The sequence below is a fragment of the Cnephaeus nilssonii genome (assembly GCF_951640355.1).
Source record: "Cnephaeus nilssonii genome assembly, chromosome: 16".
Lineage (NCBI taxonomy): Eukaryota > Metazoa > Chordata > Mammalia > Chiroptera > Vespertilionidae > Cnephaeus > Cnephaeus nilssonii.
This window is the reverse complement of record NC_137087.1, coordinates 23312801-23326683: the sequence shown is the minus strand read 5'-3', so window position 1 is coordinate 23326683 and position 13883 is coordinate 23312801. Positions and strand designations below refer to the sequence as shown.

The window sequence follows — 13883 nt, the reverse complement described above, 5'->3', positions numbered from 1 at the left end:
TCTCTTGGTGCTGGGGCTTGGCTAAATCTGGCTCACCATTCTGTGAGTGGGAACAATCAGCTTTGTAGGTTGGAAGGAAGTATTATAATTAAATGTCCACCCACTTTTTTTTCTTTTTTGATGAAAGGCTCCCATGAAACTTACTAAAATAAGGTGCATGAACACAGATGAATTTTTGATGAGCAAGTCAAAGCACTGGCGAAGCTGGCTTTTCACATAGAGAAACTTCTTTAATTCATAGAACATTTTCAGGCCTAGATCATTAACACTGCCAGAGCTAATAATAATTAACATGCTAAAATCCATGAGATAAACTGGAAATTTTACTGGTGTAGTTGGTAGCAATTGTAGTGTCAGCATGAACTGATTTTTCTGAGAATAAAGTAAAATGTGATTCAAAAATAATAGTGGAGTTTTAAAATTAATTTTAGAGAAATATGTATTATTTATTATATGACTCTTCTAATAAATAATACATTTGTTGAATATAGTGACAATTATTCTTGTGAATAATAGTTGTATCACCACATTAAAGTTACAGATTATACCTCTAAGAGTGGGCAAACCCCTTTAAAGATGCTGTTAAATTGTCACAAACTCCTGAGCAAAAATCTGGAGCAGGGTTGATAGTGCCTGCTCTTGATAATTAATGGCAAAAGCATCTGCTAAATCACTGCGAGGAAGAATTTTAAGGTATCCATGTGCAGTAGAGTAGGTAGGTACTCTCCTAAATAATTGGACTCAGGCATATATCTCAAGTCCCGTTACGGAAATCCCCAAAGTCAAGTTTTTAGAGAGAATGAGAACTAAGTTGCTGTTAGGAATGTGTTCCTTCATTCAATACAAATTTATTTGGCACTAGCTGTAAAGACTGCTATCATTCAAGAAGGCTCAGAATAATAAAAGATAAAAACCCTACTCCCCAGAATTACTGGATATTTTTGTTTTTAAGATAAAATTAATATTTTAAACTTCCTGTTTAATAGGTATTACTGATGAAAGCCAGTAGATTTCCTGGTGGTCTAAGTAACTATGTGTACAAGATCAAAGTACTCGGAAGAATAATTCAATAAGCACATTTGTCATTAATTGCTAATCACTAAGCAAAGATGACTTTCAAAATGCCAGCTTCTTGATTCCTGCTTCTCCTTCCCACTGTGGCGTGGTAGATCAAAAAATACAGAGTAAGTTGAATGTTCAAAGTGGGAGCAGCTTTGCATAACAGCTACTTAGTTCAGTATAACAAAATAAAATCAGTCACAAGGATCTAGGTTCTCCAATTATTGGTACTACATATGATCATTTTATAATTTTATGCAAACTATATGATAATATAACAGGAGACCTCAGACATGACTCTGCTAGAGAATAGGAATATTCAAGCCTAATTATTGGCCAGTTTTCTCCTTATTCCCATTTTTTTTTTCTCCAACACCCAACTGCTTTTGGTTTTTTACTTATTACCCATATAATTTCTTAATGGTTGGTGTTTTTGTGCTTTGTGTTCAGTTCTACCTTTTACTATCTTTTTTTTTTTTTTTTTGTAAAAGTTACACATTACCCATTATCTAAAGTGTTTCTTTTAACAGCATGGAGTTTTTCTTCAAAGATCTGATAGGAATTCTTTAAAAGAGAACTTTTTGTTTTTTTCCTATTTAAGTTTTGCTTCAACAAGTTCACTGATTTTAGATTTCTCTGACAAACATAGTGGAGATATCAAAACCCAGACATGTTGAAAATAGCTTTTTCTTGAAGCCATTTAGAATCTAAGACTTTCTGCCTTGCTATGTGAAATTGCCCAGCTTGGGAATAAGATGGGTATATGTGCATGTCTGTGTTAGAGAGGTGGTAGGAAGTGGGGATGGGGCAGGGGGAATGGTAAGTAATCTATAAGTGAACTCAGAATGTCTTCTGAAACAGATATGTATACGCTCACCTATTTTCCCAACTTCTATCTCAATGTTTGTAATAAATGAATGATGATTTTTCTCTGTTGTTTTGGTTAGACATCTCCTTTCAAAAATAATTTTCCTGGGAGATAAATGGAGTGCTCTTTTTGTTTCCTATTTGATAAAGAACACAGCGTGCAAGTGGTATACTTAAAAATCATTTTCATTTTCTCCTATGGCTCTATCTCTTAGAAAAAGAGAATTCTCTCATTTTAAAAAGTATTCGTTGGATCATAGAAGTTTAGAAATTTGTAGTGGCCTTAGCTATTACTTTTTTTAAAAAACTTTATAGATAAAGCAAATGAAACCCAGAGAAGAGTCGTAGATTGAAGGTGGCCACAAATCCTTTGTTATTCCTTCCATTGAGAAGTGGAGTCTCATGCCCCCACCTGCCGCCCCCTCCTTGTGTTTGGGCAGGCTCTGTGATTGCTTTGACCAATAAAACCCAGAGTAACCCTGCCATTTTCTGTCCCAGCCCTTAAAAGAATGTCAGCTTCTACTTCCTGGGTCTGGCTTGCTCTTAGGACTTCTCATCTCAGAATAATGTGCTGGTGCTCCACTCAACACCCACAGCTAAGCTCCCAGAGGACAGCTAACATCACTTTCAGTTATGGGAATGTGCCATCTTGTATGTCTAGCCTAGTCAAACCTTTGAAGGGCTACATTCTCAGCATATCCTCCCCTGAGGATATAATATATATATATATATATTATACCGAGAGAGAGAGAGAGAGAGAGAGAGAGAGAGAGAGAGAGAGAGAGAGAGAGAGAAGAGAGAGAGAAAAGAGAAAGAGAAATATCAAAGGGTTGCTGTAGGTGCCTGAATTGAGAATCTACCCCACAATATAGGTAAGTGCCCTGATCTAGAATCGAACCTACAACATTCTGAACCAATTGAACCACCTAGCTAGGGCACCAGCCAATATTTAATAGCAATCAAGTGAGAGACTCTAAGTGAGAATAGCCCAGCTCTGCCCAGTCAACCCACAGATCAGTGCGAGAATGAATAATACACTAAGTTTGGGGATGATCTGTTTTGTAGTAAAAGCTAAGTGGGACTAAAAATGAAACTTAGACCAGCTTCTATATAGAACCAGAAGACTCCAATCCTACATAATAAAATGGTAATATGTAAATTACCATCACTCCGCTACGCCCACGATTGGGCCAGCAGGAGGCGCAGGGGGCGGGACTCAGGGTGGCCGGGGTAGCTGATTGGGCCAGCAGGACGCTGAGCTCGCAGCGCTACTGGCGCCGCGAGCTCAGCGTCTGTGCCATGGCTGCGCCGGAGGCTTTCGGAAGGCCTGGTGCACCAGCGGATAGACAGCCAGCTCCCCCGCGATCAAAAGCCAAAGCCGGGGAGCTGGCTGTCTGTCTGCTCCGGCACAAGGCCTTTCGAAAGCCTCCGCCACGCCGGAGGCTTTCGGAAGGCCTGGTGCACCAGCGGACAGCCAGCCAGCTGGTGCACCAGGTGCATGATTAAATCATGCACTGGGCCTCTAGTTCTAACATAATCTTAAAAAGTGTTACGGGAACATGCACAGTTAAATTAGACTCATTCTCAGTCTCCTAGTAGCTCAAAATTTCAAAATATTTTCTTTTAATAATCACATAAAACACATAATTTTCAAAATTCTTAAACATTTAAAGCATACCCTAAAAGCTCTGCCTACATAGCAAAAGACCATTATTAGGTAATAGAATCAGGTAGCATTCTCAATTGTTCATTGAAAACATTAACTTAGTAAAAAATGAATGAAAGAGTTCCTTAAGTAAACTGATTTGGGGAAACCATAACACATTAAAGATGTCTCTTGAACTCTAGATTTTTCAGAAATGTAAAATATCCAAGAGAATAAACTTTCTTTCCCCAAATTATATGATCAAGGAGTCCTTCTTCACTGAGCACCTCATGAGATTTCTATTTCATAGAAATATTAAACTAAGAAATAGAAATAGGGATGCAACTTTATTAGCAGAAACTTTCACTTTCAGAATATTTCACCAAAAAGTTGCTTTTATGCCCTCATCTTGGAGAACAGATTTTTAGTCAAAACTTTTAAAATCTTGGGGGGCTACACTCAGTTGGGTCCCTTTCACCACCTGCTCCCTCTGTGCTGCTCTCTTACTTTGAACACTTTCCTGTTGAAATAGTTAATAAATATTGGAGGAATGAAGATAAGAAGGAATAAATAAAATCAGGTAAATGATAAGTAATTGAACTAATTAGTTAAAAACTGCAAACCTGGAAATCAGCTCTGACTCTAATTAACTTGGTTTGGATTTTGTACCTTTATTTCCATATAAGGCCAAGGAGAATTGTAACCTTGCCCTGTTTCATGGAATTCTTGACAAGTTCAAAGGACATGTCAAAATTGAAGGTGGAGATTTAGGCCTGATGTGTTCTTAGCAATCTATTTATCAATTCCTTTCATTTTTGAGATGTGAAGACTGGGATTCAGAGAGCTTATAGTACAAGTGCTAGCCACATTAGAAACTCCCCTTCCAGTAGACCCACATTAAAGAAGTTGGTAAAGCCCTATATATTAGTATATGCTATATCGAAAGCTGTGATTCTAATCCAGATGGTGACTATTTCTAACACAAGGTTTACAAACAATTTGGGCCCCCAAACACATATTACACCTGTGTTCATAGCCAGTTCAGGAAGGCATGACCATCTAAACCTTTAATAACCAGTATGGCATGGGCACTGACAATGACAATAGACACTAGCCTTAACAATTGATACAGTCATACTGATGGGCACCAGCAGTATCTCTTTCTGGTATATGGATGTGGTCAATCACATTTATCCCTTCCTGCCACTGGCCCCCAGCCCTGTGAACACTGTCACATAACTGTGACTGCATTTTGATGCCCATAATACAATAGGTTCCATGATGTGTCTCCTGGGAATCACCTAGCCCTTCATGGTTCCTGGAACAATATGCCACCCTGTCTCCCAAATCATGGAGCATCTCAATGCTTTCAGTTTATAAGTAGGAGGAATTAAGTTTTATCATCTCTTCTTGCTCCAACTAAGACATGGACCAGTCCAATAAACTATACTTAATTACTCTGGAACTCTCTACCCCTATATATCCTACATTCTTGTTCTATAGTCACATTATATAGTGGAATATTATTTGAAAGGCTGAAGGAGTAATACAGCCACGAAAATACGGTAGAAAAAATTAACATGAGATAGAATATTTGATACTTTCAAGTTATAATGGAAAAATATTTGTAAGGATAGAACAAAGTATCTGCATTTAACAAGCTTATTTGTGTAGCTCTGAAAAAAAATAGTCATTTAAAAATATTGATTATAGTTTCATAGCTCTTTCTAAATAAATTGCTCCTTTTCCCAGCCAATGGGGAATGGTTATACAGCTTGACATATATACCTCTATATTACCTTGGCCCAACTGTGCTTCATTGGTAATAAAAGTTCTCAGACATTATTTAAGTATAATTTGATTGTAAATGAGGAATGAAGGCCTCATTCCCCCATACATAGAGTAGTTAAAATTCTAGAACACTTACTTCTACAAGCCTGTTGGTGTGTTCACGAAATATCGCAGCATATTCTTTTATTTCCTTTTCCCGACCATTCTTGGCAGCTTCGATGAGAACCAAAAGTGGGACTGTCGTATCCAGAAAGGAGTCTGACACATGATCTATAATAGCCTTACGGAGCTGAGAAGAAACAGAAAATCCATGCTTTTATAAAAATCAGGAAATAGTTCAGGTTATTTTGTAGGTTTACAATCTCAGTAGCTACAAAATTTTATATATTTTTTGCACAATCCCGAAAGTCATGTTTATGACTGTGTATGTATGTCACTTACAAAGCTAAAACAAGCCATATATTGGAGAAAATATCATCGAGCAATAGTTCTCTTGCTCTCAAAAGTCACTAATTTTTCCTTTAGTTGTATTTATCCCAGAAGTCAGATTATAAGTGATAATACTTCATTTTTTCCTTCAAGAAATTGACCTATTATAATGTTTATGCACATGTACAAACAACATTGTACATCATGTATTTTCATAATTACAAAATTATGAAATGTTTTCTACCTTGTTGGAGGAACTGATAAATTTTGATTAGCTAAATTGTAGACTTCATGGTAATTAAACCAAGTTAGATCACCGATTATGCCAGTTGATAATAGATTAATAGAGCAAGGAGAATAATAAATGAGTGTGATGTCCAATTTTCTTCATTTGCATTAATTGTTCTTGCCCTCACACCTTAAATTATTAAACAAGTGTAACATTCTGCTACAATTAGTTCCTTTAAATTAGATTATGTATAAGCTTATAAATGACAATCAATGGCAATTACTGTACTCAGCAGATAGTTCCAGAAATTTAAAACTGTGTTAGAAAATTAATAAATGGAATTTATATAATATTGAAGGCTTAAGGATCACAATATCATGAAATGTTTCATTAACAATTTCAATGACTATGAATGGCCCCAGAGTTTTTTGATCACCTCCTCATTTACATTAATAATGTCTATACAATGAAACATAGAAGTGAATAGCTATTAAACAGGAAATTTGTAATTTGCCTTTTGTGAAAATTATATTTTAGGGTATTTTTTTAAACCAATAGACACTTAACCTAGTTTTGGATTACATGAGAGATAATAATACACTTTAAAGGGGTTGAATGATGTAGCTACATTAAAAGGAGTATATTCTCTCTTTCATTTAGAAAAATGAATCCATAATAATTATAGATTTCTGAGAGATAAATACCTCTGCCTAAGATAGTTGAACTTGCTCAGAACTGTGAAATTTTCTGGCTACCAACAATTTCACAAAGGCTGTAGGAACACTTCTATTTAGTATGCAGAAAGGCAAATCACTAATGACAACTAATTAATATTTACGGAGCACTTACTAGGGCAGGGTGTAGCGTACTAAGGGGTTACAAGGCAAACAGAGTGAATGGCCAAAGTATTTGACCTCCATAAAGAGTGAACCGAGGAAGTCAGGCAAGAAATCAGAAGTTAGCACTCGAACTGGGAACTACGAGTAGTACTAGTTCCAGATACATAAAAGTAGAAGGAATTTCTCAGAAGGGGAACCGTTTTAAGTGACAATTTCTCCCCTTCATCCTTTTCTTCTTTCATTTGTAACCAGGACATATAGAGGAGAGTAAAAGGATCAGCACTACAGGTATGCCACTGAAAGCCATCAAACATATGGGAGGCAATTTAAGCCAAGGAGGTGGACAGGATCATAGAGAGAGACACTCACAGTGAGAAGATGTCAGAAAATAAAATCATAGGAAATCATAACATTTGCCCGGCTGGTGTGGCTCAGTGGTTGGGCGTCCACCTATGGACCAGGAGGGCACAAGTGGTTCGATTCCCAGACAGGGCACATGCTTGGGTTGCAGGCTTGATCCCCAGCAGGAGGCAGCCGATCAATGATTTTCTCTCATCACTGATGTTTCTATCTTTCTCTCCCTCTCTTTTCTTCTCTGAAATCAATAAAAATATATTTAAAAATAAATAAATAGTACCATTTATGGGAGTCATGCAGATGGAAGAGTAAAACCTAAAAAAAGAGACTGAGATGATGAGAGCAAATGGCCAAAAAACTAAAGGAGAAACTTTTAAAAAATTCATTGTTGACACTCTTACGGATGTCCACAATCCTCAAACCCTTTACCCACCTCCACCCAGCCCCTCCTCCTCCCCCTGGCCATCACTACACTGTTTGTGTCCATGGCCTAACCAAAGAACATATAAAGGAGAAACTTTCAAATAAATCTCTGTGTCAGTGCTCTTCAGATAAACTTATTGTATCAAACACAATTATAATATCCACATTATGAACTTGTTGAATCTTCTTTTCTATTTGATTCAATTCAACAGATATACTGAACACCATTCTTTAGATTTATACCAAGAGCAAGGTTGTGAAAAATGTCAAGGTGGAATTGCATGTTTCTTTATAATCTAGTGGAAAAGTGAGTCATTAAATATTATAATAAAGGAAACTAACTAGGAGACTGGCAGCAAGGAGATTTCAAGAAGATAATAGGTTTCCAAATCTAATTTTAAAGATAAGTTAAATGAAAATAACCAAGACTTGTCTATTGGATTGGACCACTAACAGGTTCCTGCTGAAAACTTAGTGAGCATAATCCTGGAAAAGTTGGAGCAGGAGTCCTTTTGCTATAATTTGAAGAATAAATGGGAGACAAGCGAGAATAAATGTATTTTGAGTAATTTGGGACATGAAGAAGCAAGACTTGGTATCAACTATATCAAGACAGTTTTAAAGAGGGATTGTTTCTCATATTAAAGACTTTGATGTTTTTCCCATCTACTACTATACACAGAAAGTCAAATTGCCCTCTTGTGCTTTAAAAACAATACATTTTGATCTATCATCATACAAAAAATATAGGGAGATGGAGAATAACAATTATGGCACATTGTGTCAATTTTTGTAAACACTTAAATAATTATAGCAATCTTCTTCCAGTGCTGCATACATTTGCTATGGTCTGTTCCTCTCCCCTCTGTGATACTACCTTTTGTCTTACCTTCATTTTAATGGTCTTTACTCCCTGTTCTTTTTTTATTTTTTTAAGGTTTCAACTATATTTCCCCAGATATTAAATCAATCCTTTATTCCATACACAAGTGTTAAAATATATTACAAAGGTGAGACTCAAGGTACAGCCAATTTACTGTTAATTACAGAATAAATAAATGAACTCTTTGGCTAAATTATTTTAAAAAAAACTAAACCAAATTAGGAGCAAAATTTTTTTTTTGCATTTTGTAAGGCATGTTGCTAACTACATAACACATTAAATGAGAAAAGATGTACCACGTATGTGTGGTATTATGTTCAGTAGGACAAGACTAGGACTGGAAATGAGCTTCCAAATAATTCTATGCCAATGTCTTCAAAATTCCGTTAGAAAATAGGCTAAAATTATCTGACATAATATAAAGTCAAATATAATGAGCTCAATAAATCTTCTGTTCCGTAATTGTACATTCATTCAAATTAACAAATGCATTTTGAGCTGCCTAAGGGCAAGGCACCCTTCTAGGCAACCTGAGGAATGTCGGGGTGAAAAAGACAGGGTAACTATTAGGGAATTAGAAATGCAAAAAGAGTTTGATGAGTACCTTTAAAAAAATGAATGAGAAAATGTACACTGATTGTCATAGTGAACAAGGCTTTATATGAACTACATGTATCCCATTTTAAGAGCTGAATAGGAAGTAGGAAATACAACAGTCTAGGAACAGAGACTATAATAAGCAAAGAAAATAGAAGGATCCTCAGAGTATCACAAGTACTTAGTGTTGCTAGGATATAGTGGTAGATTGAGGATTGAAATAAGATCTCATTGAGTACAATAAGGGTAATGGAAAGAATTTTAGGCAAAAAGAAACAACACACAAATTAAGACAAAAAGAATAAAATCCTATCTAATAAAAGAGTAATATGCAGATTGACCATCACTCCAATACACAATATAGCTGCCCCCATTTGGTCAAAGATCCTGCCCCCATGTGGACACAAGATGGCCACCACAAGATGGCCAGCAGGAGAGGGCAGCTGGGAGGTACCCGGCCTGCAAGGGAGGGCAGTTGAGAAGGACCAGGCCTGCAAGGGAGGGCAGTTGGAGGTGATCAACCCTGCAGGAGAGGACAGTTAGGGGTGACCAGGCCGGCAGAGGAGGGAAATTGGGGGCAAACAGGCTGGCAGCAGAGTGGTTAGGGGGTGATCAGGCTGGCAGGCAGAAGTGGTTAGGGGCAATCAGGAAGGCAGGCAGGCAAGCAGTTGGGAGCCAGCAGTCCTGGATTGTGAGAGGGATGTCCGACTGACATCCGGTGGGATCGGGCCTAAACGGGCAGTCGGACATCCCTTGAGGGGTCTCATATTGGAGAGGGTACAGGCTGGGCTGAGGGACAACCCCCCTCCGTGCACGAATTTCGTGCACCAGGCCTCTAGTATAACAATAAAATGGACAGAAATTGGTGACTTGTGCTAGACATGAATGATGCCTTTAAGAGGTAGCACACAGTTAGCAGGCAGGAAAATATCTTTTGTTTTGAGAGCATCTTACGCCATGCAAATAATAAACAGTACATTTAATGCAACCAAACCATAATTTTCTCACTGTATTGTCTATCTTGCTGATTCCTGATCATTTACTAGTAGCATAACATTCATAGCTATGATTATGGACTACAAGAGAGGCGTTTGCTGCTTTACATCTCATCCTCTGGACCTGTCTCTGATTTCAGCTCTTGCTGTGGGGAACAGATCCAAGTCCTCTTAAGACATCCCACCTTGAGTGCATTCCATGCTTCTCTCTGTTGTTCTTTCTCAGGGCCTGCTCCAAGACTCTGTAAGATTCTCAGCCCAAGTACAAATGGGCTAGAAGTTCTGAGGAGTCAACACCACTGGGAGCAACCTTCAACCAATTGGGAAGGGAGCTGCTGGATAAAATTCCAGCCTCCCTCCGTTGGTCAGGCAATTCTTGAAGGCATTATATGCCTTCTCAGTGGTCCTTAAGCTCCTGTTGTCTATAGTGGCAACCTCAATAGCATATCCTTTCCTCCTTCTCTACCTGTTCTTACACTTCATGGTCTCATACAATTGCTTCTTGGTTTCACTTCCCAAATAAACTGCCTGTACTAAGGCCCCAGTCTCAGGATCTGCTTTCTGAAGAATTCAATATAAAATTGACATGTTTATCTGGTATTGATGTTGTTTGGTTACATACCAAGTAACAGACTCCAATGTTTTACATAAACTACCCATTGACAATCACACTTTGCCACTTCTGCTTTGCACACCACTGGGTTTGATTCTGCCCTTGGATTATGGTGACTGTGAAAGAGGAATTATTATAAAATGGAACTAGAAACACATATTAGGGATAAGACATGAAGGCCTTGAATGCTATGCTAAGTAATTTTCTTTTATGTTCTAACATATTCATATGGGATATTTTTCACTTAAATTACACTGTCATTTATATCTATATAAACACCTAGGCGGCTCTATCTTATTTATTTCCATATTATTTTGCTGTCTAATGGAATAACTCATTCCTTTCACTTAGGTGATAGACAAAACCTTTAAAGAAGAATCCAACATGCCAATGTAGAAATGAGAAAACCTTAGAAGCTGCAAAACTAAAATTTGAACTTAGTGGGAGGCCAACAGGAGTTAAAGGTATATGTATTTTTTAATAAATACCTGTATGAAAGATGTCAGGCACAAAACCAAACTGAGGGGCTTTCCATCTTTCTCACTGCAATTTAATAAAAGGATTTGAGACATCAATTTTTCTATCTCCCACTGATGTAAGTGGTTTGGGATCTCAAATAAAAAATAATATATTTCTCTACAATCGAAACCCCAAAGTGAAAGCTGTATGAGAAAACTGTAAGAAAGCCCAGGCCCACACCGCCCTCCACCACCAAATGAGGGAACAGAGAGAATGAAACTGTCAGGGACAGAGGAAAGAAGAGAAAGTATTTTAGAAAAGAATCATCCTTAGGGAACTAGGACAATTTATATTTGTGCATATTAATGGCATTTTAATTTTAAATCAAATAGTAAAATATAACTTTCAAAACTCAATTGACTAATAGGAACTAAATTACCTAACAATTAATTCAGCATATACATACTGTGTCAATTTAATGGGACTTGTACTTATGGATACTTAATATTAATTGATGATGAGAATGATGAGAAGGAGGTATAAATCCTACACATTTTTTTTTCTGGGTGTGGCACTGGTACTACCAACATGAAGAAGAGATGAATATAGCAATTTAGCAATTCAGCAACTAAAGAATTGATCAAGTTATAATTTTGTTTTTTTCTTTTTACCAGAATTCTGTCTTATTTGACACTAGAGGCCCATTGCACGAAATTCGTGCACGGAGAGGGGGGGGTGTCCCTCAGCCCAGCCTGTACCCTCTCCAATCTGGGACCCCTCGAGGGATGGGGCCTAAACGGGCAGTCTGACATCCCTCTCACAATCCAGGACTGCTGGCTCCCAACTGCTAACCTGCCTGCCTTCCTGATTGCCCCTAACCGCTTCTGCCTGCCAGCCTGATCATCCCCTAACCACTCCGCTGCCAGCCTGATTGATGCCTAACTGCTCCCCTGCCAGCCTGTTTGCCCCCAACTTCCTTCCTCTGCTGGCCTGGTCACCCCTAACTTCCCTCCCCTGCAGGGTTGATCGCCTCCAACTTCCCTCCCTTGCAGGCCTGGGTCCCTCTCAACTGCCCTCCCTTGCAGGCCTGGTGCCTCCCAACTGTCCTCCCCTGCTGGCCATCTTGTGGCAGCCATCTTGTGTCCACACAGGGGCAGGATCTTTGACCACATGGGGGCATCCATATTGTGTGTTGGAGTGATGGTCAATCTGCATATTACTCTTTTATTAGATAGGATAGAGGCCTGGTGCAGGGGTGGGGGCCAGCTGGTTTGCCCTGAAGGGTATCCCGGATCAGGATGGGGGTTCCCTTAGGGTGTGGGGCTGCCTGAGCAAGGGGCCTGTGGTGGTTTGCAGGCCGGCCACGCCCCCTGGCAACCCAAGAGGAGGCCCTGGTATCTGCAATTTATTTACCTTCTACAATTAAAACTTTGTAGCCTGGAGCGGAGCCAAGCCTCCTGCTCGCTCCATGGCCGGCAGCCATTTATGTTGGGGTTAATTCACCTTCTATAATTGAAACTTTGTAGCCTTAAGCAGAGGCCTGGGCCTGGCCAGGGTGTTCGGAAAGCTTTGCTTTCTCCATTGCCGGGGATAACCCTGGCCTGCTCTCTCCAGCTCCATTTCTGCTAAGATTTGTTTACCTTCTATAATTGAAACTTTGTAGCTTGAGTGGAGGCTTAGGCCTAGCAAGGGCAGGCGGAAAGCTTGGCTTCCTCCATTGCCTGGGAAACCTTGCTCTCTGTGGCTATAACCATCTTGGTTGGGTTTATTTGCATACTCGCCCTGATTGGCTGGTGGGCGTGGCTGGTGGGCGTGGCTTAGGCATAGGGAAGGTGTGGTCAATTTGCATATTATCCTTTTATTAGGTAGGATATCTTAAGTGCTTACTTTGGCATTTAAGAAATAAACAAGTTTTTTCTCAACATACACACATAACATTTTTAATTTGCCTTTAATGAAACTAAATGTGTGGTTCACTCTGAATAATACAATAGATGTGGAATAAATTATTATTTTAAAATTTTAAGAAAAAAAAGGTTTAAAAATCTTCCTCCCCTATTAAGAATTTCAATAGGTATGCATTTCTCAAATAAATAATGGGAAAGGAGACTGAAGGAAGAATAATATTTAAATTATAATAACATGTAAAATAAATAAGAAATAAAATAATTTATAGCAGTAAAATCAGGGTATTAGGCACTGGAAGTTCTGAAGATGAACTTATAAACTAGAGCTGAGGTTGAATAGATGTGGGCTCAAATGTTGGCTCTACCAGGTAGTTGGTTGATGTTTGCAAATTGACTCACCAGAGGAATAGAGATATACTATGGCATTATTTCTTGTTTTAGGGATAAAAATAAATAACGTAAGGACTACAGTTGATACAGAGCTTTGGAAAGCATTTATTAAATGAGAGATGTCCTAACTATCATTTTAAGGATTCAAAATTCAGTGGGAAGGGAAATACTGGCTAAATATGATCACTGCTATAATAGAATAACACATGCTATGAGTGCTCTGGGAAGAAAAAGGTTAATTCCAGCTGGTGAAAAATGTAAAGGTTTCATTGGAGAAATAGTATTTATGTTACTCTTGAACTTCCTCAGTGGATTAGGGGTTAGATAGGGGAAATAGGGGGAGCCAGGAAGGCACCAAGTTGAATAAGCCATAGATGCAAATACACATGTGTGTTTGGGG

The 13883-nt window shown here is 38.4% G+C and overlaps 1 protein-coding gene across 3 annotated transcripts in view; it reads right to left on the bottom strand.

Moving 5' to 3' along the window:
- CTNNA3 (catenin alpha 3) overlaps nt 1-13883 on the bottom strand; it is a 1396025-nt gene that overhangs the window by 621117 nt on the left and 761025 nt on the right. For all 3 annotated transcript variants that reach the window (XM_079794118.1, XM_079794119.1, XM_079794120.1), the window contains one exon: nt 5499-5651. In XM_079794118.1, the coding sequence (XP_079650244.1) occupies nt 5499-5651 (153 nt within the window). The remainder of the gene's footprint in view (nt 1-5498; nt 5652-13883) is intronic.